Source organism: Polyodon spathula, chromosome 20 (genome assembly GCF_017654505.1).
Source record: "Polyodon spathula isolate WHYD16114869_AA chromosome 20, ASM1765450v1, whole genome shotgun sequence".
In the NCBI taxonomy this organism is placed as follows: domain Eukaryota; kingdom Metazoa; phylum Chordata; class Actinopteri; order Acipenseriformes; family Polyodontidae; genus Polyodon; species Polyodon spathula.
This window is the reverse complement of record NC_054553.1, coordinates 26108729-26136713: the sequence shown is the minus strand read 5'-3', so window position 1 is coordinate 26136713 and position 27985 is coordinate 26108729. Positions and strand designations below refer to the sequence as shown.

General features: G+C 36.8%; 1 protein-coding gene across 6 annotated transcripts; it reads right to left on the bottom strand.

The window, feature by feature from the left end:
- Nucleotides 1-1228: 1228 nt before the first annotated feature.
- Nucleotides 1229-26335, bottom strand: LOC121295288 (casein kinase I). Of its 6 annotated transcripts, XM_041219745.1 has the most exons (11): nucleotides 25862-26335; nucleotides 15287-15328; nucleotides 12992-13102; nucleotides 11692-11840; nucleotides 11036-11264; nucleotides 10448-10618; nucleotides 8342-8490; nucleotides 7943-8114; nucleotides 7127-7266; nucleotides 5050-5117; nucleotides 1229-3336 (listed from the first exon to the last, which is right to left on the bottom strand). In XM_041219745.1, the coding sequence occupies exons 1-10, from the start codon at nucleotides 25935-25937 to the stop codon at nucleotides 5085-5087; spliced, it is 1272 nt and encodes a 423-aa protein (XP_041075679.1). In that variant the 5' UTR covers nucleotides 25938-26335; the 3' UTR covers nucleotides 1229-3336; nucleotides 5050-5084. The 6 variants fall into 6 exon arrangements, with proteins under 6 accessions (XP_041075679.1, XP_041075684.1, XP_041075681.1 ...); XM_041219750.1 differs by lacking the exon at nucleotides 5050-5117 and having other exon boundaries at nucleotides 7930-8114; XM_041219747.1 differs by lacking the exon at nucleotides 15287-15328.
- Nucleotides 26336-27985: the final 1650 nt, after the last annotated feature.

The following is a 27985-nucleotide window of genomic DNA, read 5'->3' as shown; positions in this document are numbered from 1 at the left end:
CTGCACAGTGTATTTTAAATTCGCTACACATTCAAGTTAAAAATCACAGCTTGCTTGAGAAGCTGACCCACCTACACTTATATAATTCTCTTTTGATGTGGTCTCTTCAGCAGCAGTGGCCTGTGTGAATGCCCTTGCTTGGGTGCCAGGTTCAATAAACCAGCTGTAGCTCTGGAAGTGGCATGGCAATCAGTGCTGAGCAACGCTCTTCTCGCTGTGTCACCATGGAGATGCTGGGTGGAAAGTTATTAGGAGGCTTGCGAGGGAGGACTACATGTTCATTAAAATTCATTTTTGTATTTTTTATGTAACAATTGAAATGTTGCCATTTCAACTGCAGTGGAAGCGAATTGTATTCTGACAAGTTGTTTTCACTCAAGTGGGTTGCAATCAATCATTTTTTAATGCCTTGGTACAATCTGCAAAGGTTGAAGAGGAAAAATTAGCGTGAACCCAAGATAACTAAGAATATAGCTGCAGGAATTGAATCCTTGTTAGGTATAATGCAAATCTCATTCACCACCTATGTGTGGACAAAACAGAAACTATACTTTATAATTAATGAAGCAAATAACAGTGCCAGCACTGTACATCTATCCCCTTCATACGCCATAGAAAAATACATAGCATCTACAAAAAAAAAAAACCACACAACTCCTGCTTCAGTGAAAAAAAATAAGACCATCAGTTATCAATGTGTGTTTATTTGCAGCTGGCCATCTGCTCAGTAACAAGGTATTTCAGATTAAAGACGAGAGAAATCCGTACAAGGATGGTTTTAAATCAGAACTCAAATGAGGACATGTAATTGTTTTAAGAGGTCTAGCCACAAAACTGAACAGTATGAGTAGTGGCATTCTACTGTTGACAATCCATTTTTCAGAACATATTAAAAGTGTGCTTGCACAGGATTGAGTTAATTTTACAGATATTTTTGTAGAACTGGCACACTAGTATCTGGACTTGCTATGTGGCCTCAAGGCACATTGTAGAATACACATTGCCCATACATTGCACCAATCTGCTACTCCTATACAAATTGGTTGAGTGTTTTTCATACACATAAACCTCATCCCCATGTCAAATTTGTCACCACCTGGAGTAAGCAAATCTACAGAAACTTGCCATGGTCTTGTTTTTAAGTCATCTCACTAATGTTAGGTGTAATGTATGCGGCTATGTAGTATTAAGTCAATAGAATGACTTAAAATGAGTAGAAAAACAAGCCTTTACAAGTAATAATTTATTTACACAATTTTAAAGTACACAAATACAGTGGCAATACAAATGAAAACAAAAAAAGGGCTAATAGATTACCATTAGACAGGATCCTACAGACTTGCTAATATGTAAAGGGAGAAGGAGATGTGGAAAGTTGATGTGGTCAGCCATAATGGAGAATGATAAATAGGTCAGGAGAATGATTCAGACATACACAAGAAGTTGACTCAATTGAAACAGTTCAAGGTAATAGTTATGGAAAAAGGGGTAATGTTTTAGTGTAAACTGTATAATTACAAACGCGAAGTCCCACACAACAGCTCCTCTCCCTTATAGCAATGTTAAAGCAGAGATCTTATAAATTCAGGTATATAACCTAGGTTTTTGTGCACATGCCTCAGTCAAACTTTCATTCCAACAGCAAGACTATTTTTTTCTTAAAAGGAAGAAATCACTACTGTACACAGTTCTATGATGCAGCTTAATTAGCAATAGTTATTAAACTTTGCCAAAGCCCAGTTTGCATGCAGTGTTCCTTGCCAATTACTTATTTTTTTTAAAAGCAAAGTATGTCACTTAAAAGACAGACTATCCTACTTTTGACAAACCAAAAATCACAAGTCTGTTTTTGATACCATTTAAAATGTATATTAAAAAAGCAAGATCAGTTCACTTATTTAAAGAAGCTAGTTATAAAATGGGGATTTACCATGACTCGCCACTTGTTTAGCATGAGACACCAGTCCCTTTTGTCTAACCCCTTTAAGGTTCATTTAAGAGCCAGAGGTCCTTTTATAAATACTGCTCCTTTGAGTTGGCAAAAAACTAAGTGTCCCAAGAACTGCTAGTCAATGAGGCATGAACACTAAAGCCCTATTCTACCAGGTCCCTGCAGTCTATTAAAGAAGGCTTGATAGCTCAGGTTAAAATGACAGAACTTAGCATGATTCACAGGACAGCAAATGGATACATTTACATTTCAATTATACAGGTTTTATTATTTCACAGCTTTGAAATGGTGTAAAATGTCAATATAAAACATATTATGGGACTGCGACAAATAGCAACAAAGTACAGAGCGCTTCAATGTGGAAGTCTCAGCGAAACCAGGAAACCCACCAAAGACTATTTCTAAAGATTAAAATACAACAGAAATCTGTGTAAAAAAAAAAAAAAAAAAAAAAAAAAAAAAAAGATACCCATTTAAAATGTTACCCAGTTCCTCCTTCCACATTGTCATTGGCTTTAAAAGGTGTTTAGGGATGTTAGTTGCCACTGTACCTACCACTGGCATCACTAGGAAATTCAGAGAACATTATTGCACACAACTCAGAATTGTCAGTGGTCAAAGTATTTGAATGTGGAAGAAAAACTTGAAAAGGTTCTACAAACAAGCTAGCAAAAAATGTTTTGAAATCCTTAGTCAAATAGAAAAAAGGAACATGGGCCACTAAGCATAAAACGGGTCCATACAAAAAAACAAAAGGTGAAGTTTAATAATTATTTTTAAATTTCATGTGAAACATTTTCTGTGAGGCTTATGAGGAATTTCAAGTCTTAAATTCAAAAGTTTTTTTTTTTTTTGTATAATCAGACAATAAAAGCAATACACCGACATACTACCCATCTAGACAGACTGGAGCCTGTTAAATTTAGCTTAACAAAACAGTTTAAAAAGTGTTAGTCTATCATTACAGTAGGATAATAAAATCATTACTTTGCCAACAGTGGAGGGAGAACAAAAATGGCAAAGATAGCCAGTCCACTTGGTAAATCGTCTCTCAAAGCCCACTTCTGCTGCTACTCAAATGGTGCTTGTAGCAAGTGGCTTCTTGCAACATCTGCTTGGCAAAAGCAGGGGCTGCAGAAAATGGTTCTGTTCCTATTTTTGTATGCAGTTTTTTTTTTTTAAACCTGAAGTTTTGTTTCTTTAAAAGGCATCATAAGCTCTTTTTATTTGTTCATTTTGGGGTTTATTTATTTTTTGCATCAGTGAAGCTGTTGGAATAGTACTAGTAGAGATCAGCCATGCATTATCTGCCCTCCATGGCAAATAGCTTTCTTTCATCGGTGTACAGCAGACTGGAGACCGCTGGGGGCCACTCGAGATAGGATCTATGCAGAAAAACGCAAAAGAAAAATAAATGTCAGCAAGGTAACTTTTTAACCACACACCCGATTAAACTTGTCAGGACTACTCTGTCTTATTTAGTCAAACAGCCAGACCCTTTGTTCAGGATATTTGGAATGCATTACATGATACCTACAAGTGACAACTTCATGCAAGCTTTCTCTTTTGAAACCCAAAAGTGGAACCTTCCACTTTGTCCAGTACCTGTTGCAAAGACCATTTATGTTAATTATAACTGTAGAGTTTCAAAAGTATTTTCTATTACCCAAAAGTACATAGGATGCATTTAAAAAGCAAACAGACACACAACTTGCACACCAACTTAAGATGGTGCTTGTAAAATTACATTTGTGCATATCTAGCCAATCATCACGATACGATCTCGACATGGAAATGGTTAAATATTAGTGATGAGCATTTTTCATATTGAAAATGTAAGATTCTCAATTGCATTGTCCCCTAAGAATTACAGTTCTTGCACTCCTATTGCTTTTACGACAAAGCAAATACTGGGAAAGAGAGAGATCAATGAAGGAGCTCCAAGATAAAGTTCCTCTGCTCAGTAATTGGTGAAAGTGTAATAGGTGAAAGTGTAATACATGCATGGAACAGGCTGAGAAAGGAAATTAGGGTACAGCATGGCAATCAATTTCAGCAACCTCCAACAGTATTTAAAAAAAATAAAAGATTGATCCACCAGTGTTAACAAGGTCAGTTCATTACATGCAGGAAACCCTAAGTGCATCCATTATGGTCACAGTACATACAGCACATTGTTTTAAAGTTACAATATTGCAAATACATTCTTGGAGTTGAGAGAAATAGAACACATTTTGACTAACTATTTTATAAAGTGTTTACTTACTGCTGTTTATTTTGTTTAATACCCTCCCCTGAACAGACTGTGCTTTTTCAAAAGAAAACAGGAGTTGAGAATGTCTGGATTGGGCATTCAAATAATATTTCATTTAAATATATACAAACATACATTAGACATCTGGGCTTTAAGCTTTTCATTGGCATTTAACCACATTTACTTCACAAGACCCACTTCTTGAAGGAGAATCAGGACTCCTGCCCTGAACAATACTACACATTTAAATCAAACACAAATAGCCACACCCAGGCAGACAAAAGGACAAATTCAGGAAGCACAGCAGAAAAGCCAAGCACAAACCTGTTGGTGCACAAAAGCAATAGGAGCACCATTTTAGTTTTTGACCTTAAAGTTCAACAGTCTTCTAGAATTTCTAATCTGTCAATGCTCACAGGCATGAATGATCCCCAAAAAATGTTTGCTAGCCACTCTAGGTGGATGAGAGGGGCAGAAAGTTCATTCCTGCACTCAAGGCAGCATTCTGGTAACTAATGTAACAAAGCAGATGATTTATGCCTATATACGCCTACTCTGCTATTCCAAGACGAAATTTAGGGGCAGTTGGGCTTTCTTCTCTGGTGGGGGGTGACTGCTGGGTTCTTATGGAATAATACTGAATGGTCAAATGAAGCCTTCAACTTTTGTAACTTCACTCTCTAGCCAGCATTATGAATTGTTTATTGTTTATGAATTATATGGATGCCTTAAAGGGATGTTCATAGGGAATGTAGCATGAATCTTATTTATGCATATATGTATGTCAGAAGATCTGTATTGTATGTGTCTAGTTTATAATGAGAGTGACCCAGCTGACACTCACCCAGTGCTGCCTTCAAACAAGAACATGGCGAGCAGCTACTTGCCGTGGTGTTCAAAGGAAATGCTATTCTGAGGTGGGGGGGAAAAGACAGCCATTTGTGAAGAAAGAATACATTACAACTGGCCAGAAAATTATAAAAACCACCATGACTTAGTAATCCAACCTTATGACTTCCCATTTATGAATGTGAAATCAGAAAAGGACCTAAACATAGAGTTAGACAGATCCAACATGCTTTTCAAAAATATATATTAATCGATATTGTCCGTCTAATAGACCAGAGGGTATTCATGGTACGCAGGTAAACTAACAATTAAACAAAAGCAAAAAAAAGTAAAAGATTTCAAACAATCCTAGAAAAAAAGTGTCTTCCTCATTCACAGTGTGAGGGAGGAGAAAAATGATCAAGAGATAGGACTGAAGGGTAACTGACAATGCTGTTCATGCAGACTGGACTCATTTGTTTCTGTCAATACAAAAGTACAGCTACTTTAAAAATGGACACCAAGGCAAATAGCAGTTCTTACTTGTTGCAGACAATCCAGGACTCAACACACTAGGTTGGATTACCAAATCATGCAAGTAAATGTGTTAATTTCTCTAACCTTTTATCCAAAATATAAATATATCTCAAACCTGACAGGAAAAGGGCAGTTGCTTTTTTAAGGTTTTATAAATGTATTGGCTGATGCAGCCCACTTCAGCACGACGGGAACGAGAGATAAGCTAATGGAGATCCTCAACTGCAATTTTTTATCCCACAGGTTACCCCTAAAAGGAGAATCTTAATTTAAAATTTTTACTCTGTGCCAACAGCAAGCTTTGCCACAAGACAATGACCATTCCACAATGTTAGAAACGCTGCAAGCATATAAAATGTCTGGTTACAGAACCCAAATAGAGATTTCAGCCCACTAAAGCAAGTCTACTTGGAATATGCTGCACAAAGCAGTTTTCATGTGTGGGGAAACCCATCTTTACTGTAGGAGAAAGCTACACAACTTCTGGCCTTTGCTGGAGTCATTCAATTAACTTCTGAGACTGGCCAGCTTGACTAAATATTAATACCAGTACAAGAACTTGCTTATATAGGCATGCAAGACACCTAGTCATTTCCAAATTCCGGTTTTTAACCAATTATGTAATAGTTCCTCCCACCCTTCCCCCAACAGGAATAGTTATTCAGCATTTAAATTGAGATCAATATATACATATACACACACATACACACACACACAAAAAAAAAAAAAGTCATCGCCAATTTTTTATCCTGATTCACCGCTGCAAACCCCCGGCAACTCGGGAAACGGAGGCTGAAACACGCGTCCTCCGAAACGTGCTCCTGCCAATCAGTCATTTTTTGCACTGCGGATCCACAGCGAAGCCACCAGACCTATAATGCCAGAACACAACATAGATCTGAATAGCTGGCGTGCAGTGAATCGTGGATTGCCCTGCCGACCTAATCCCTCCCTACCTGGGCGGAGTTTGGCTCCTAGGAACCCATGTTCGGCAATGACATACCCTGGATTCGAACCTGCAATCTCAAGGCTATAGGGCGCATCTGCACTTCACGCAGAGCGCCTTTACTGGACGTGCAAGCATTTTAAAGAACTACATTGAAAAACTGTTTAGTTACAAATCTAAGCTCCTTTGCTCCTCTCAATTGAGCCAAAGTCAGCAGCTATGGGGGAACATACATGACAGACCCTGGGTACATGAATCAAAACTGTAGTGTAGTGGCTTATCCCCAAGATGCACCACAATGAATAATGTTTGCAAATACTGTACACATCTAATCTCTGTAAACTAAACATGAATATGCAATCTTCTGCAAAACTTCTTGCTAATAAATGTTAGGTTTTTGAATGTCAGGCTTCAAAGCAACTGGGACAATCCCTTTTCTGAGCCTACAACTTTAAATAAATGTCTAAATACTAAAAAAAATAAATCATGCACACAACAGGGGGTGAACAGCTGCTGCTGCTACTACTTTTACAACAATGGGCTGTGAAACCTAAAAGAAAGGACTCTGATGTGAGGCTTTGCTGTTGAGGGAATGAAGTCTTACTCATACCTGTGACGTTGACATACGTGAGGTGTCCTGCCTCCCTGTGAGGTCAGAGGAGGAGATGTTGACTGGGGCACCGCGGTGCAATCTCATACTGACTTTCCTCTCGCGCTCCATTCCCGATACAGGGCGGGGGGACGTATTTGCTACAAACAAAAAGGAAAGGGTCAAGTCACACACCTGCGTCATCTCATCTCGCTAATGTCGTTTTCATCAGCACCATTAAACTGGGCTGTAAAGAGCAAATCAGCATTGTCCATCTACAAACCTTTCTAAAGCTTATTGAAAGAGGAGATGAGATTTGTCCCAGTTTAGTAACCACCTGCTTGCATCATTCTTTTTTTGCCTGAGCACCCCCCTCTCACCCCCAGTCAGTTTCACATGCACACATCTCTACATCATGTGGATACTCAATGTGACTACTTTCACCAGCCTGCAATCTGAGGTACACAACAACTTGGTTGATTTTTTTTTTCTACTACATGGGGGGGGGGGGGGGGGGGGGGGGGCGACAGGGACGACTATGTTATTCAAGCTTTCAAACTCCGGTCATATTGAAACATAGCAAAAACAAAAAGCAACCTCAAGTTCTTGTGGTAAAAAGACTGCACTAAAAAAAGTGAAATCAACAAAATGTCTTTTCACAGGTCACTGATTTTGTAGTAACCGATTCCAGGGTTTTGAATCTTATTTGCAGCTAATGTATAGGTCAGGATATAGCTACCACTGAACAATGAACACCGTAGCATTGACTTCCATACCAACTTGTTTTACGCTGAAGGATTTTAGGACAAAGAATCTGGACTTGCCCTTTGTTCCTACCAGTGTGAGAGGTGGGAGTCAGGGGAGTGGGTGGTGCGACATCTTGGGTTCCCCTGGGCCTTCCAGCTGTTGTGGGTGGCAGTACCCTAGTGCCTGGATTCCGTGTGTGCCTCATTCTCTCCTCTCGCTCCCTCCTCTCTCGCTCTGCATCTTCAGCAGCTCTGTTGGCACCCTGAGAACAAAAGGAATGCACGTCAAACAAGACACTGAGGCAAGACTAGGTTACTTTCATTAATCATGACATGCCCATTACCAAATGTCTCAAACACACAGCTGTACTTAAATACAGATTGCATAAGAATTGTTTCCACTGCTCTATTAGTCTGAGGCTGTGCAGTCAAACATTCAGCTGGACTTTAAAAAGCTATTTCTTTTTATCAAACTGGGGACAATACTCACAAATTTAAGCATGTTCCAGTCGAACACATAGTCATAGGAAAACCCTTGTCTGTGGAAGAGATTCCTGAAGAGTTGTCGCAGGTATGAATAATCTGGCTTGTCATCAAAACGAAGAGACCGGCAAAAATTCAGGTATGTTGCAAACTCGGCTGTAAAGAAAAGCATAAAATGGTTTTATACCCCAATATTGTATTTGCAACTCTCTACAGCAAAGGTGCACAACTAAACCTATCACGGCAGTACTTCCAGACAGCTAGTTTAACCTCATGTTTAGAGCACACAGTCAAAAGAATAATCCAAGTTTAACCCACTGCTGCACTACACATAGGCACATGCAGATTTACTAGTGCTGGGAAGAAAGCAAATTTTCATTTATTAAGTTCCACATAAGTCACAACAAAAAATGTAACAATCTATACAAAAATCACTACAAAACATTTCCAGCAAGTTGGTTACTGTTTAATCAAGACATTTCAGAATGACAAGTTTTTCTTTATTCTGTGCCATGAGATTGACTCATTCTAAAGCACCAACGCTTTTTTGACCCAGATGGCTTTCCAGAGATCACTATGCATGCACGCGCATAATCTGGTTTGTTTACTTTTTGCTGTCAAATTTTTAAATAGAGGCTCAAGAGCCGCTGTGTTGATCCTCTTTTTTTTTTTTTTTATATTCATCGCACATCTCACAGAGCTCTCTTTCATTTGACTTTTTTTTTTTTTTTTTTTTTTTTAACAGTGTAGTAATTTCTGGTGAGGTGGTAATTAAGTGCAAGATATTATACACTAATATATACAAAGCAATTCTAAGGGAAACTGCTTTTTTATATATATGCAATTTCCATTAGAATTACTGTAAATTTAATTTTGTACTGCACGATATACTACAAGCAAATACATAAAACAATTAAAGCACTAATATTGTACTGTTACCATATTACACATGCAGTGCTTAATACAAAGCAAATAAAAAATCTACTGGCTCAAGTAGTTTTTATTTTAGCCAACGAGTTGCTCAGTTGTAGCAAGCAGCAATGTCACAAAAGGCACAGGGTAGTGACATCACCCCCCTAGCAACAAGCCTCCTATGTTGGGAATGGGTTCTTTCAATGATGCAGGTTTGTGCATTTGAAAACTCATGAAATTAGTTGATGAGAAGCAATTACACTCCGCAGTATGAATTAAAAAAGGTGTGCTGCTTTTTATGCAAAAAAAAAAAAAAAAAAGTTAAAAGGTTTGGAAAAAAAACCCCACAAAACTACACACTGGCACGCAGTTAGATGATAAACGGGCCGCATACGGCCCATGGGCCACGTGTCCCTGCTCTATAGTATAGTGTATGTTTAACATTTAGTGGTCCTTTTATTCAGCGCTCGTCAGGTGCGTCAGGTCCAATTTATGTTTACACACACTGTTAATTTTACACACGTTTTAAATATACATCCCCCCTCGAGTAAAGCAGGTTTAAAAGGCACCGAATTGCAAAAGTACACTCTGTACTGCATCTCCTGCCAAGCCTCACCCCTTGTTCGCTGTATTTCACACGTACAAACTGAAAAATCCTATCATAATCACTGTTTTTTATCACCAAACTCAATAATGCGATCCAAGTCATTATTTTATTACTATAACATCTCAAAATGCTCTGCAAATGTCCGTAATATTCTTTGAGCGCTGGATGCAGAAGGAGCTATCGCCTTTGTTTATGATCGTATTATCTCTGATGCAAGCCCGCTTTTTATCGTCTTCATTCGGCTCCTATCGATCTCACTTGGCTATTGAAAGGTTTTCTCTGCTTTTTCCAGAGAAAAAAACGACTAGAGACCTGTGCTTTACGTCTTTTTGATGATTTCGGACAGGGTCGGACATCGGACTGGAAAGGGAAAATTTTAAAGTCAGACCTGGTCAGACATAGGACCACAAAAGGTTCTATCATTTCAAATGGCCTGGTAATAAGCAAGACAATTTGTTTAAATGAACACACCAAAATGGCTCCAGTCATCTGGAGCTTGACTTTAATACCCCAATCCATTTAAAATAAGTTTATGAAATGCTTTGTTCAATGTAACCCTCTGTGTTGTAGGATTTTAAACCATGGGCAACATACATGGGTAGCCCTTGCAGAGGACTTCAATGGGGGTTGACATTTTCTTCTCGCTGATTCGTTCATATTTTTGCCTCTTGGTGGCTGCTTTGAGGCCCTGCCAGGGCAGGGAGCCCAGGTTGAAATACATCAGCACATAGCCCAGGGACTCCAAGTCATCACGGCGCGACTGCTCTGTTGAGGGTAGGGGAGTAAACAAAGTTGAAACAGAATGAACCACGTGTCATAATACAGAAATTGGCCTCTGGCCACTTAGTTCAAGAGAAGTACTAGCATGCAATGAACTGAACAGTCAAACAAACCCAACACAGGTCGATGGAACTTGTACAGTGCCAATTATTATATAAAACAAGGACAACCAAACTAATAGCATTAATTACATAACATAAAAGAAATTCTGAAACATGCAAAAAAAATGCTTTCCCACCAAGTACAAATTACTATTATGAAAATACTGAAATGCTTAAAAAAAAAAAAAAAAAAAAAAGCTTGTTTTAGACTTATAGCTGAAATGTTTGTCAATCATTAAGTCAATGATTACATAACGTATATTTTTCTTTTCTAGTTGACATTACATGCGAACTTGCATACCGATTCCCAGGTGTGTGTTGATGGAAGCGTAGCGGGCTGTACCGGTCAGGTTCTTGTTCTCACGGTAGGGGATGTGTTGGTGTGTGCGTGCGTCCCGATATTTCTTGGCAAGGCCGAAGTCGATGATATAAACGAGGTTCCCCTTCTTCCCCAGTCCCATTAGGAAGTTGTCAGGCTTCACATCTCTGTGTATGAAGTTCTTCGAGTGGATATACTCAATGCGGCTTATCTAAAATAGGATTCAAGCCCTGCAAATTAAACACCATTACACTGCTACGGAAGCGTCTACTTTACAAAGTAAAAAATAAATATATTTTTATATATTCAACTCGAAGCAAAGGTTTACTGGGAGTACAAAAAAGCAATGTAATGTAGGAGGACTAAAGTTAAAAAAATAAACTTAATAAAAATAAAGTTTGGTAAACCAAAACCAATTTCTAAAAACAAGGACTTGATTGACAGGCACCTTTATATCTCCAGATTCTGATCTGCTCAATGCTTGGAATGTCCACCAAATTTCACCACATTTATGTTTGAGCACCTCCACTGTATCTCCATTGCCAAGATTTCATGAAAACAACTGATTAAATTACATTTATTTTCCATCTACAAGTTTAGAGTTTAATAAGCTTTTGTTAAAGGTCAGTTGCCCTTACCATCTGATCAGCCAGTAGCAAGACTGTCTTTAGGCTGAATTTTCTTGAGCAGAAGTTGAAGAGGTCCTCAAGACTTGGTCCCAGAAGCTCCATCACCATCACATTGTAATCACCTTCTGCTCCACACCATTTAATTGTGGGAATACCAACTAAAAACAAACAAGTCTTAAATACCTATTCAAATCATGTTTTTGAAAATATGCTAAAACTGGACAGACAAGCAAATGTAATGCCTGTACAGTTTAAAACACTAAAACAGATTACACATTTAAGGAGGAAGTTAAATAAGACTGTAAAAAGTTAAGCCAAATCAAATTTAATGCTCATTTGTGTAACTGAAGTAAGTGGTCATCCAGAATAGTATTAGACATGCAATAGCTCCCTCTAGTTGTCTAAGCAAATGGATGAGAAGCTGAAGGTGACCTTACTCTATAGAGCTTCAGATTAACACAGAAACGCTGAGACAATGCCTATCAACATTCAGGGAACAAACATGTCACTTTGACTTAAAATCTGGCTCCCTTATTCTAATCCTTTGGCTATAATTCCTTGCTTGCAGCAACGGCCTTCTTGATATTTATATTATTTTCACAAATGTGGGGAACTGCAGACCTTCAAAGCTAAAATAGATGCTGTAGTACCCCCACAATTCTGCTGAACAATTGACAAAATGTGTAACTTCTACAACATGGAATATTATTCAAATTGTATAGGGTTATTTGTATAAATTACTACAAATACAATACATCTATTTGTAAATTTTCCAATTACTTAGATGCTATTCATTTATACAGGTATTATTGTAGTAAAGTGAGCCAGGTCAGGTATTATTGTAGTAAAGTGAGCTAGGGTGACCTCGTACTCATTTACGTGCAGAAGTGGTTTATGGCTTCAGTTCTAGAAAATGTGGAGAGTTAGGCATGCGTTTGAAAACACAGACAACGGGTTTGGAGCAATGCAAACAGATGCCTAATAAGAGCCAAAATGACTTGCACAGCTCGAAGAGTAGAGAGATTAACAGACCAGTCCAATTATTACATTAACCAGAAGCTACCTTTAAGAGTTAGACACAATAAATTTAAATATACCTGCAGACAATATTAAATAAAGTATACACCTGAACAAGACTGGCAAAAGAAGAAAAGTTTTAAAAGAGCCTATAAAGCAAAACACCTTCTAATCCTTTCTAGGTGCCAGTGAGTGAAACACCCTTTACAAACCAACTGATTCATATCAGTAATATGATAGAGGTTATGCAGATGTTTTAAAATATTGCTTATTCTGCATGTTTTTTGCTTACCTCCTCCCTGCATCATTTTGTAGATCTTGCTCTCTATGTGGAGCTGTGGGTGTTTGGTTTTCACACATTCTAGTTTAATTGCCACTTCTTCTCCAGCAGCAATATCTGCTCCTAAAAATACACAGAAAACAGTTAGTGCTTTGGTGACTTGCATGAAGAACATACACAAACATCTCCCTACACAAGAAGCCTGGGCTCAATGCAGCACACACTGTTTCAATGGGGTGAGGAAATGAAACATTCATTATGACAGTGTATCAGATACAAACATTAACAAGTATGTTTATTAGTTAAGTTTAAAAAGGTGTACTATACATTGTATCCACACAACTTCTAATTTTAATGTAGTCTACTAAATTACAATACTGAAGGTGTACTTTAACTATACTGTAACTAATATTTATTCTAGTGTGAAAACCAGTGACATTTTCTTGGTCATTCCCATTCTAGAGCATTACCTACCAACAGATCCTTCATTTAAACATGTGTAATTGACATGCATTGGTAAGTCAGCAATACAACATTCAAAGTAAATAGTTTGTGCAATGCTTTAGGTTTCAATTCACTATATTGGTAATGAAGACGGCAATTAACAGCCCTGCCAGAAGCTTAACATCTGCCTGCAAACAATCATACAAGAAAGTAAGATATACAGGCATACATTAACTGATAATACAACTGCATATTTACTGTTGCAACAAACATTTGTAGCACAGGCTGAGCTGCAGATGTACTGCATTCCATTTACAACAAATTTTCTGATCAAATAATTGGTGTTTGGACTGTTTGTTTCAGCACAATAAAATGACCTACAGAAGTTCAACATATAGAAACAGATAGACCCTATTTTTTTTATTGTTCTGCAAATGTTACCAATGGTTTCTTAGAATTTTTTTTATTTGCTTGCATATTTAGTTGCATTATATAACTGTACAGCATACATTAAATAGCATAATGCCGTATTAATTAATATAATATATATATATATATATATATATATTATATAAATAGCTAGATATCTTTTCCTACTAAAAATCAACTGCTTGAAAATCCTTTTCAATTAAACTATAAATAGCTACAATAGAGTAGCTACCACGGTGCTTATATGGCAGTGAGGTGCTGTACTTAACCGTCCATGTTCTTCTTAGTATAAGGAATTACTTACTGGACATTTATCTTGAATAACTGGGCTCCACCTAATTTCAACCCAATGTTAAACAAGCATGTATTTATTTTTAGTAGTAGACATAATAGTAGATATGTGTGTTGTGTGTGTGTGTGTGTGTGTGTGTATATATATATATATATATATATATATATATATATATATATATATATATATATATATATATATATATATATATATATATATATATATATATAAGAAGACTGTCATATTTTACATGTTTTGGAATGAAAACTATCTGATAGAAATGCACAATAATCCACCACCTAACATCTCAACCAATAACAGTTCTCTGATGAAATGTAATAATTAACTGCATTACAATGATGTACTAAGGCTACAGTACTTACACACCAGGTAACAGCTGAATATACTAAAACTCTAGCCAGATAAGATAAAGATGTGGTACAGGATCAGGTGCAAACAAATCACCTGCATTCACACTTAATCAGCACTGCCTTAAAACAAAAAATCACCTGTATATGGAGACAAAACTGGACAACAGACTTTTGGTAACACAGAACTGTTGCAGCATTTGACAACTGAATTGTGGGTGTACATACATGCACTGGTGAAATACTGCTATACAGGAAAGACTATTGTGAACAAGATCTGTACCCTCTGCGACGAATAAACAGACCAGTTGTTGCATAACACACATCTCGGCTCATGCGGAGGTACTACGAAGGTTCATTTTATTTTTGAATCACTGTTCAACAAATGTTTGTGTTTAAATGTTTTCATATAAATATAGTATTAATAAAACGTCAATCTAACTTATTGTAAGCTGAAATTTATAAAAAAAAATACTGAGGAACTCCATACAGCTCTTCATTTTTTTTTTTTTTGCTATAAAAAAAGTAGAATTTTAGTGTAATGTTTAAATGTTATGGGGACATACACAACTTTTAGACTATGCCATCATGTTCTTGTAAATGCCTTTTAAAAAAATCAGTATAGAAAATGTGATACACAAACTCATTAGGGTGAAGTGTGGATGTGACCACCAATATTACATCTCCCACCTTCTGTGTAACATGCAAATGTGGCTGCTAAAGGCAGAGTTCTTCGAAAGAACTCCACAAGTTACAAAGCATCATAAAACAAACCTTTTATGCTGCCACTGCTAGTACCTTCGGTAGCTTGTTTTCCTGCAATAAACAGAACAGTCAGCTTATGGATATTGCTACACACAGTAGTCTTCCCATTCCCCTTCCACCCCATCTGTATGAAATCAGACTTCAATTCAACATTACATAGACAACCGCAAAGCCACAGTGAGCCCAATAAACATAGGAGTTAAAATGGACTAAAAAAGGCAAGGACGGTGATTCTTATGGATCTTTATACCAACGCTTCTGTTGGTTGGTTGGGACTGTCATGTCCAGTTTTATTCTGTGTAGAAAAATATAAAAGATAAACACTGAAAATTATTTCACAGATAACTTGTTTACAGCCTGACTCCAGATGCTTAACATTTGCTTGTGGAGGCAGATCTTTAAAATTGATTTATTTTTTACATTTACTCCTGCTATTAAATGAACCACCCTGTAAAAGAAGCTTAATTTTCACCACATACATTTCATTGTTCACTGCATGTATGAGTAGCATGCTTTTAAATGAATCTTCTAAATTAATCATTAGTAGTTTCTAGATCAGGACTCTTAGTTTAAAATTTACATACATGTTAAGAGTTGGTGAACCAGTTGTCATTCAATTCTTAAAAAAAAAAAACTTCCAAACTGTCCTGGTGTAATATAACTGGCCCACTGGAAGTGCAGCTTCCTTAACACAGGACCCATCTCATCCTGTTTCTTAATGCTTTTTTTTTGCCTTTCTTTATTTAAGCCCTCAGACATGCTGTTCTGTGCCTACTGAAGATGCAGTTAGTCCAGTGCTTTGTGGGACCTGCGCAGGGCAGAAACCAGGACAGACCAATCTTGCACAAGCACACAGGATTTATATTACTTTTGTTGTGCAGCTACTCCACTGTGCAAATGATTTAGTTTGTATCTCAATTGTTTCAAAGTCTATTGTTTAAAGAGGGCGCTAGACAGGGGCAAGTGCCTTTACAAGGAACTGAATAGTTGGGTCTTGTCTACTCCTGCACATTAAGGTTTTCATTACTCTATACAGTGACAATGTTAATTTGGGAACTTTATTACTAAAATGCTCACTATAAAACAAAAAGATCAGATGCAAAGCTTAACCCTATATACCGCTAGCCAACTAGGGGTTCAAATATAGAAAGCACAAATTAAAAAGCAGGGTTCCCCACTTGATTTCAACAGCCATTGAATGAATTGTTAGTGATGCAGAGCTTGTCTATTAACCATCCACTATTACCATTGACCACGATCTTCACTAAAAGTGAAATACTTATTCAGAATAAAACTACACATGGGGAATATTCCTTTTACACGGTATGTGGAATACTCATCTTGGGCCAAATATTTATGGTTTCCAGTAAAATGCAATCTTGGATGTACTTGAAAAAGAGCTGTCCAGGGACTTTGAGTACTGGTATTATATTTGAAAGCACTATTTAATTGCACACAATTAGTATTATTGGAAATTCATTAGTTCTGAAGAGATCGCCAATGGCAGCAACCGTAAATAAGGCAGTGAGAAATAAATTGTGTATTTCTCTCTCAAATGAACTGCAAGGACTTCCAAACAGTTTGTGCAGGCATCCCCTTCCCCAATCTACCAGCAGCAGCACACTAACATGCTTACATACAGTACATTAGCATGCTTGCGTATGCACAGAGTGCAGACACTATCGCTAAACTATTCACATACAAATCCAAAACTTGTCAAAGGGCATCATGTCACAATCCAGCTACCACCTCAGCGTAGATCTGCTTTTTAGATTGCCGACTTGAGGCCTTATAAAGACATTAAGATTTCAGGGTAGGGGTTAATCACTTCTATCTAAAACATGGTTCAATTAAGTATGCCCTTAATCTACGTAAATTACACATACAAGCTAACCTGATATATTTCCTATTACTGTCACCATCATTTAATCAAACCACATTATCTAAAACAAATGTAATGCTGCTTCAATAGTGCCTTATATGGACAAACATTTATCAAGATTTGGATATCGACAGTACAGCATTCATTTTACATTGGAAAGAACCTTGTTGCTACAAAGTTATCTATAATGACTAGGATTAAACAATAAATACTCGTAAAACTGTCAAAAGCACAGCAGACTGCACACCATACTCACAGCAGCATGGCATGCTTAAAATGGGATTTAGCAATACAAGAATTGACTGTTTAAATAAAATGTGTACAACAGTAGTTTGTAGACATATCTCAAAACAAACTGCAGAAAGGGACCAATTTAAGCACACAATTAAAAACTGATCACACGACAGTAATGTTTAATAGCCCGAACATAAATGTCTTACTTGCACGAACACACAATTACATGCATTTTGTTGCATGGATCTTTGAGAAATTTGTAGCCTATTATGTAGAATTGCATCGATATCAGCCTTAAAGCAAAACGTACATTTCTATAGTTAGAATGTATTTATTGATTACTTAATTGTGTAACTCATGCTAAACCTAATGATTGCAAAGGATGGTCTTCGTCTGAAAAAGCATCAGATAGATATTTACTTGTCTGGCTGCAGCATCACTGTTCACTTAACCTATGAGGGCTACAAAGACAGACGTTTGCTTTAAAATGATTCAGTCTTTCTGTAGAAAGATGCCAGACCCGACAATTGTTTTAATACTGCGGTCAGCAATCACAGAACTGAAACCAGCCGTGCTGCATTTTTACAAGACAAGTTTTCACAAGCAGTCAACACCAAAGAGCCGAACCATTAATCTACAACAGTCTGTCAAGCTGCACTAAGAAAAAATAAGTGTAAAGGTTGGAGTCTCCTTTACAAAATACCTAATCGGCCTCCAAGCTTAATTACTTTGCACTTTGTATTATTACAATAAACAAAACATTACCTGCTTCTAACCGTTGGACACAAATAGACGTATGTCTGCCTGTCATGACAGACAACAATTATGAAAAATCTACAGGACTTCCTGACAGCAATATCAATTCCTTATGATTGTACAAGTTAAATACTGTTACACAACCTTGGTGAATCAGCTGTCAGACCAAGAAAAAAAAAATCTGGCTACATTCAGCTTGTATATGTGCAAACTTCTCCAGGTTCAGAGCTTCAGGGTGGAGAGTTCAAACAAATTTCCACAGCACACCACCTAGAATGAATACTCTTGACTAAGGGATGAGTGTGGAGTTAAAAAAAAAAAAAAAAAAAAAAAACAAAAATACAACCTTCCACACTTTTTACTAACAAGAGAGTCAAATACAGGCAGTATGGAAACCGTTAAAAGACTGGGTAAAAGGGAGAAAAGTCCTGACAATGGAAAGTATGCCAAGCAAGAAACACTATTGCCTATATCAAAATAAAAAATGACTTCAAAATACCAGAAGGTTGGAGTTCAGGTCATCTGATCCCAGATTGAAGGCATGCCTGATAAATGATGCAGTGGTCAGGTGACAGGTCCAAGTTATCGTGAATTTAGTTATTTTATTATGCTTTTGCAGGATTAAGGTGACTTGGATATTACACAGGAAGACATCCAATAACTGCCACAATAATTCAGGAACATACAACCTCTGCCACTCAAAAAATAGAGATCAGTACAAATTAAAACGCAAATGACCTGAACCCTACATATGTAAAAAATGTTTGACTGGATGACAGATGCCTCCATATAAACACAATTCAGTCTGTAAATTAATTTGAAGCTCACTTTGACTAGAAAAGATGCACAGAAGACACAATGTTTAAATCTACAATTCTAGTCCTATGACTTTGCTATATTTCATTTTATCATAACAGGAAGTCTGAGAAGTGGTGCAAGAACATTTATAACCACTTTCTCATAGCAATATGACATGGCTGGAAGGTTTAAGTTGAAAACATCCGGAACTTAGAGCTAGAACTGTGGTAGATTACAGCAGTCAGAAATATGGGGACTTTAGAAATCTATCAACCTATCGCGTGACTCACTGTACTCATAAAAAGAAAATACAGTAGAGGCAACCACCATGCGACCAGACAGAACTTTACAATGGCAAAAACTAACAATTATACAAGTGTGATTAACAAACAATTCACTACAACCAAAAACATCTATTTTTCATCTTTGCCTGGGGTTGAAGGGTGTAAACCATTTAGAGTTTAAATGTTAGTGTCAACCGTTTTTAGTTTTGCAAAAACGAACGGGTCAAATATTAAGAAGCTGCTGACTGCAAATAACTACTCTTTTTTTTTTAATATTACTTCCTACCTTTGTTACGTGGCATCAATTGTCATTGGATATTCACCTCCCAATGTCCAGCATGCTTTTGGTCACGTGCCTAGGCTGCTTCCATGAAGCTGGATCTAGCATGGTGGAGGTGGGGCCCAGATATGCAAGCGAACTGTAAGAATGCGATAAAATTCGGACCAAAAACATAACACTATAGATTACTGAGACGATCGCAAATGGCATGCAACCAAATTTCAATTGTGGAGGATACCGGATTCAACTTCAATGTCTCTTGTTGACAGAGTTCCAGAAGGCAATTCAAACACAGATGAGCAATGTTAATATTTTTTAATATTTATTTAAAACAGAAGACCGCTTCCATTTTATGTCTTTTTTTGTCTTTTTTTCTACTACTGCCAGTCAGATAAATAAACTATTGGTATTAGTAAATTATTATTTTTAAACTGAATATTGATTCTTTGAAAGAACATGATACTGTACTTGGAATAGTCAGTTTGGTGTGACTTTGGTGTGTAGGATAAATTAGCAATTTGGATTTTAGAACTGTTTGAATAGACTGCATAACATTTCTGCAATAATGCAATTAATGCTCGCCCTCCAATCAAAACACGACCATTATTGTACTGCCAATGCTATTATTTTTTCATATTGCTTCACTGTTTTTATAAATGTATTTATATACGTGGCTTAATTTAGTAATTTAGATATTTTTATTTCTGTCAAAACAACTTAATGGGCTTTTAAATAGGCCAAGCCTTCATTTCACGTACAAATGAGATTGCAACATGTTAAGTTTAATGAAAAATAGTGTTTTGCTGGTCACACTTACAATCGTTATGATACAACAATGAAGAGGAGTTGCTTCAGCATTTAAATGAAGACGACTTACGATTTATGGTTTCACAGAAAAAAAAATTATTCAAGTTAAACCAATTTTACTTTTAATGCCTTTCTCAGTTGTGATCAAGATACACTAATGGACTAACAAGTAACAATTTAAGGAGTAGAAAAGCCAATGTAAAACTTATATAGACGTATATACAGTAATTTACAGAAAGCTATTTATTTTAAAATGCTCAGAGCCCTTGCTGCCAACGCACTTCCCCCAAGATAGCAATGTTAAAATTAATGTTTTCTCCTGTTGTCGAGACCGCACAGAGGGGGACACATAGTACCCCCCTTACACAGCGTCTTTTCAAAATGTTTATGTTAACTATATATTTTTAAAAGTTTTAACATTTATTAAATTAAACAGAATCTACCATCCCTACTTCCCATCCCACAGCAGATCTGAATTCCTCAATCTTATCAGTGTTTAGGGATTTAGAGGCACAATCAGTTCTAACAAGTACAAGTTTTGCCCAAAGTTCCTTCACAAACTGATCTCCACAACAGTAACCCCGGGGGAAGGGTGTGCTGAATAATGTTCCCACAGAGACACATTGTTCGTCAGAGGGAGGGAGACCACTGTATCTGACAAGGCATTTGCATAAGACAGTCAAATCTAGTGCACCTCTACAAAGCCTCTTCAGTTACACCAGGAGAATGATGGGATAAAAGCACAGGATACTGAGAATGTGTATGCCATTATTCTTAGTGAAGCCCTGTCTTGCTCTAAAGCTGGGGAAAAGGGAAAATAGAGAGCTTTCCCACATCCCCAACTCTGCATGGATTAAATAAATGGGGCTCCAACTGTTAGGACAGACTACTATACAACAATATAAAATCCCCTCTCTCAATTTTACAAATTAGCAAAACCAAGCTTTATTTTAGTAAGAGTTCCTGGTTATTTCTACTGATCTGGTACTTTGCTCATTGAGAAGCCCGTGATAGGGAACCACTACTGTGAATCTCTGAGGGGCATGTACGCCATGGGCTGCAATACAAAGATTCCAACTGTTGCTCCATCAACCCCACCAGCTACAAGGAATGTCTCTGCTAAACATTCCAATTTCAGCATCCCTGGTCTCAAACCAACTAAAATTGCCCATGGTGCCAAATGTGATGGTGTTGTTGGTTTGGAAAAGCATGTTCATTTCTCAGCAGGAGTACTGGAAAAAGTAGTCCCAATTACTTAGCCGATAAAAACAAGCTCAGAAATCAAATCCTGGAGCTAAAGAGCAGACTAACATTATCAGAAGACAATGCGCCATCCAGTATTGTACCTGATTTGGCACTTCAATTACCGGATATTTAGTATTTTTTGTAGTTAGCTAAAACATGTACTGACCAATACGGCTTATGAACATTGTAAATTAAATCAGTATTGAACCCTTTACACTCCATTTATTCAGCGCTTGTCAGACGCTTCAGGTCCAATTTATTTTCACACACACTGTTTAAACCCCCCCCCCCGGAGTAAAACAGGTTTAAAAGGCATTGAATCGCAAAAGGACACTCAGTACTGTATCTCCAGCCAAACCCCACCCCTGTTTGCTGTATTCTGCCCGTACCTCTTTATAGATGTGCTAATGATAAATCCTCTCCTGATCACTTGAAAGGTTTTCTCTGCTTTTTTTCTGAGAAAAAATGGACTGGAGACCTGTGCTTTACATCTTTTTGAACAGACTGGAAAGGGAAAATTGTAAAGTCGGACCTGGTCCAACATAGTACCGCAAAGGTTTAAAAAAGACAATCCTGCAGAGCGAAAATGTGCCTTTCAATGAGACTGCTTTGATTTAACCCTTTGCGGTCCTATGTCAGATCAGGTCTGACATAGGACCACAAAAAGACATCAAGCAAAAAGACATCAATCCAGTCCAACATGAAAGAGACATCAAGTACAGGTCTCTAGTTGTTCTTTCTCCGGAAAAAGCAGAGAAAACCTTTCAATGGCCGAGTGAGACCGATAGGAGCCAAAAAAAAAAAAGGGGGGGGGGGGGGGGGGGGGGGGGGGGATCGGACACATAGCCTCTGCACCACAGAGATAACACGGACATAAACAAAAGAAGATAGCTGCTTCCGCATCCAGTGCTCAAACAATATCACGGACATTTGCAGAGCCTTGAGATATTATTAGTAATAAAATAATGACTTGGATCGCATTATTGAGGAGTTTGGTGATAAAACGAGTGATCAGGAGAGGATTTATCAGTTTGCACGACTATGAAAGAGGTATGTGAAAAATACAGCAAACAAGGGGTGGGGTCTGACTTGAGATGCAGTACTGAGTGTACTTTTGCTATGCAGTGTCTTTTAAACTGGTTTTCTCTGAAAACAAATTCTTATAAACCGTGCTTGTGAAACTAAATTGGACCGGACACGCCTGACAAGCTCTGAATAAATGGACCGCTAAGGGTTAATGGTGATTTTACTGAGTGAGTATCTAATGGGAATTCACACCTACTTTTTCTGTGCAAATTTCACATTCAAAACATGAGAACTGCAAAGACTTACTTTTTCCATGATTAGCCTGAGACAGAAACAGGCAATCACAAGTTCTACATGGCAAGAGTCTGAGAATCCCCTGTGCAATTGGGGAGAAAAAGGGCATAAAAGGGAAGAGACTACAGCTTTTGTGGTTGTTATAAAAGTAAAAGAACTTTTACTGGATTTTATATTCTGTAAATTATTTAAAAAAATCCAGAGAACATTTAATACAACCTCACAACTAGAGCAAACAAACTGAACAGTTTGATTGAGCCATTCCCACTCGGTTGGTTTGGGCTATAAATTGCCGATAGGCATTGTTACATGAAATTAAATTAACCGAAAGCGTTTAGGAAGGACAACATGAAAGTTAAAGAATCTCAGTTTGAATCATTATGCATTGGAAAGTAGATCAGAGTTCACTTCCAAATGAGCTAAATGGGAGTCAGTTTGGAGCATTCACATATACAAACTTGATTCAAAATAAACTGCCCAAATAAATCCAAGTAGGAATATCCCTTTACTTTTTCTAACACTGTGGTATAGCCAAACTGCTGAAGTGTTGCATTTTCCTTGTTTTTACAGTTGTATTTCACAGTAACTAAAACTTCCGAGTTACTACCAGTAGCATTGCCAGAGCCATCTGGTTTTCAATAGTAACAAGGTAATCTGGCCAAAAATAATCTATATTGACACGTAAAAGCTTGATCCAAGTGAGGCTGCATACGATTTGGCCTAGGTTTGTAAGTCAATACATCACTGGTTTTTAACCTTGCAATTATGCTATGTAATGTTTAGATGCTAAAAAGGCACCGGGAGAGAAATTCCTGAAAATTGTTGTTTTCTTTAGTTGTGTTTGGGAGAGGGAAAGAACACTTTTGCTAAAACTGCAGGGTCTTTCATGTGAAATTATGCATGGAATGGAGACTGAATGTTACTAACAGAAAAGTAGGTTACTACAGTCAAAAATGCAGTGATATCACAGGTGGGGATTCAAGGGGTTCTACCATTGGAGAGGTGGCTAGGTCATCATGACCACTCACATTAGGAAGTACCTGGGGACAGTAGTAAAACAATTGTTTCTGGGCCTCCTATTGCAACTCAGCAGAAAGGTATTGTATCAGAGTATGACATTACATGTGGAAAGTTGTCAGGTGTCACACTCAAGGTATGAGTTATTAGTAGATTAGGAGACACAGGACTAGATAGTTTCTAGTTATACAAAACTTTGTTCTCAGACAAACATACAGATAAATAAAACAAAACAATTAAAATACTAAATATTGCGGTATTTCCAGCCCACATTACAACTAAAGCGACTGTTTAAACTTACTTAGTAAATTAAGGCATTACTACGCATAACTTTGCATGTTGAACTGTTTTACAAAAACTGTCTTCAAAACAGAAAGCATTAGGGTTTCAAAATTAAACCCTTCAATTGGATTTGCATAATATTAGTTTATAAGATTGCTTGGACCTGTACACCACCACTCCAGCTGAAAAATCTAAATAATTGTATCACTCTTTCCTGGTAGATTGGAGAACTCCCTTCAGGTCTTGGATTTAAGCCTGACAGCTTAAATTATACTCAAACAGGTCACAAATAAGAAATGATTAACCTATAATGATATCTCTTATTTCCCATCCACAACACTTGACAGGTTTTTACATTTGCAAGCTGTTGTCTCTAGTTAAAAGCAGTGTGCCTGTTTGTTTTCCCCTGCAGACATTGTTCAGACTATCTCTGAAAAAAATATCTGGATGACCAAGGATCACTGGAAATGCTGACCTTAAAACAACAAGGCGAGCCAAATGCTTAAAAGCTTGAAACCAGCATCAACCAAATGGGGTGGTTGGGACAACTACTGTCAATGCTCAAGCACAGTTCAGGTCTCTGCTGCTCTCATATCCAATTGCAATCACTCAAGATTAAATGACAGTATACTTCCTCCTACATAACTAGAAAACATTATGCAACTACAAATTATGAAAATAAATCAGGCCACACAGTTTTAAACACCGATTGTAATACTGTATACCTCATTAATATATTATTAAAAGAGTGAGTGACAATCACTATCATACTGCATAGTTTTCCTTGGTAAGAAGTGTTTACTATGCTAGACAGGAAGTACACTCTCGCGACGCCAGAAGATCCGTTGTGTAAAATTAATTTCAGGTCCGACCAAATAAAACCATATAATCTTCTATAATCGATAGGTATTGACCACCATATACTAAAAGAAAAACAAGCCATTTTGGACTGTATAGAAAACATAATCCACATATAGCACTGGTTTGCGGTAATCAGAACACAAAGGAATTAATACATTTCAAATACTAAAAGAGACTGCATTTATTAATACAATCGTGTTATAATAATGCTGTATACTGTACCGTATTATTTATACTAAAAGGTAAAATATCCCCGTTTGAAGTGCCAGTTCTTATTTAACGTAACAAAGGGGGGGTCTCAAAATAACAAGGACCCAACACAAGCAAGACATTGTTGTGTACCAAACGTTGACTATGGGGGAGAATTAATTAACAATAAACAGAGTATTTAGTTCTTATGTAATTGAAAAACGAGGAACATGTTTAATAACTACATCACTACTAAGTACACTTTGGACACAAGAGCTTCTCATTATTTGCACACCGTTTCATTAGATTATAACTTGGATCGGTGTAATATATAATACAACTCTGATAAACTGGTTTTTCTAGCATAACACAAAAAACAAGATAAACGACTAACCTACATATTTTGTTGCCGTATTTTTGTATGTACGTCGTGTTGCAAATATATATATTTTATATATATATATATATATATATATATATATATATATATATATATATATACACATACATACATACATACATACATACACACACACACACACACACATATATATATATATACACATACACATACATATACACATACACACACTACTTGTTAATTTTATGGTTAAATTGAGTTCACTTACCCAAATAAATATCTCCGAATGAACCACTTCCAATTTTCCTCCCCAGTCTGTATCTGTTTCCAACTCTAAGTTCCATGGTTTTTATTTTATATTTTCAAAGAATAAGTAATAGTAATACAATAAATCCCAGAGTACTTTCTAATTCAACCTTTTAAACCGCTGGAATTGTATTATTTCTAAATATTCCCTTTCTCTGCTTTCCAACCCGTCTCCCTATATTTAATATTATTACTGTTTCTTCTTTCACAATCCAAATTTCACCATCCCTTTTAAACCTCCCCGTTTTTCAAAATATCACAATATGAGGTTTTTCTGAATGCCTAAAATGTGTAGATTATGTTCTTGTCCTTTTGGGTGGCATTCCCTTTCGTTTGGGAAAGGATGGAGACGGATTTTATTTGCTAGCTTGCTTTCTTAGCTAGACACTGACTGTTCTTCCTACCCCTTCCTTCTATCTGAATCTGTCTGCCATACTCTTGTGACATCACATCCCTTAGCAACAGCAGGTCACAGTGAGGGGGGGAGGGGACTGGGCAGGGTCTGGAACAATAACAAAGACTACTACAGTATGGAAACAGGCTTCAATACTTTTATTGTTTTGTTAAATATATATTTTAATAATTCTTAGTTTATACAGTCCAGTCCTCTTACAGGGAGATTTATATTTATTGCTCCGGCTGTATAAGCTAAACTCTCTTATTTTTAATTTAGAAAAAATGTATATTTCTGTTTGAAAAAGCTGACAGGTTTAAAATATTTAGAAACCCCTTCTTTATCGTCCACAGATCTTTTGTATTCCTTTGAATACAGTTATAGTTTGTTGTGGACAAACATTCAAATATAGAAATTACATTGAATTCCGCGACAACATTTTGTTTTGTTTTGTTTATATATATATATATATATATATATATATATATATATATATATATATATATATATAATTTTAAGTTTACTGTCTAATCATTTAACATCCAATAAGTATGTTGCATTAATTACGGTAAAGTTATTCTGATTTTATTTTAGGAACATGTGCTTCATATAATATCATTGCTGTTTACTGATTTGATTCATTAAAGATGGATCGCATGAACTTGGTAGTTTGTTTTCTGTTCGTCAGAAAGCCACGCCGACGTGTATGAATTGCAGGGCTCTCTACGTTCCTAGCTTTGAACAAAAGAATGGTGATTTTTTACATGTAAAGCAAGCTCAGCTGCGATTGTGACAGAGTCACGATAGGTTTTGTTATTTACACAGCTTTCAAGGACTGTTCTTTCAGCTGATCGCAAACCCTGTTTTCTTAGTAACGAACTAGTGTGGCCCTAGTCTTCCTGTTTGCAATACAGAAGTGTAAAGATTTGCTTAGTTTAGTACCCAATGTAACTTTCCAATTGCAGCCTAAATCGAATAAGTATTTTAGTAATACACCAATTCCCTGCCACATATGTGAACATATAAGTGTGATGTATGTACAGGCCTACACTTTTTCCATTTCACAGTGGATACCAAATGGTCTTCTTTAAAATAGAAGAAGAAAAAATAGATATTTTTAACTGTTAACCAACCAAACTGGAGTAGAGCATTCCATAATAAATAACACATAATGAATACAATTCAGTGGAATTTGATTGTAAATACTACAGCATTTTAGTTCATATAAAATCCCTATAACTACTATTGTCTATTGGACAAAAGCATTATTTAGAAATTAGGCACAATACTTTAATCTTGGACATCTGTCAGCTGAAAAATTGCCAAACTGGTTCACAAAATCCTTAATTCCAGATTACCCATTGCTGTTGTCGCATTATCTAAATAAAATGGCCTTTTTTCATTACTGGAATTGATTTTACCCTAGTGTGGAAAACCGCACGTGTTCAATTAAGATGTCACATATTTTGCCTTTTCATGGCAAGGGTCCTCATTAATACACGTTAGTCCATCATTAAAGTGAAAGACTGCAATGGTGCATGAATGCTGCTACAGCTCTCTGATTAATATATTTTTGTGATTCTCTTCCACCTGCAACATTCTGCCTGAGGCCCGCTGCAGTTCCAGAGATATTATCGACACAATTCAAGAAATTTGTGAACAGTGTTTGCATGTTGGGTCATCTGACTGTTC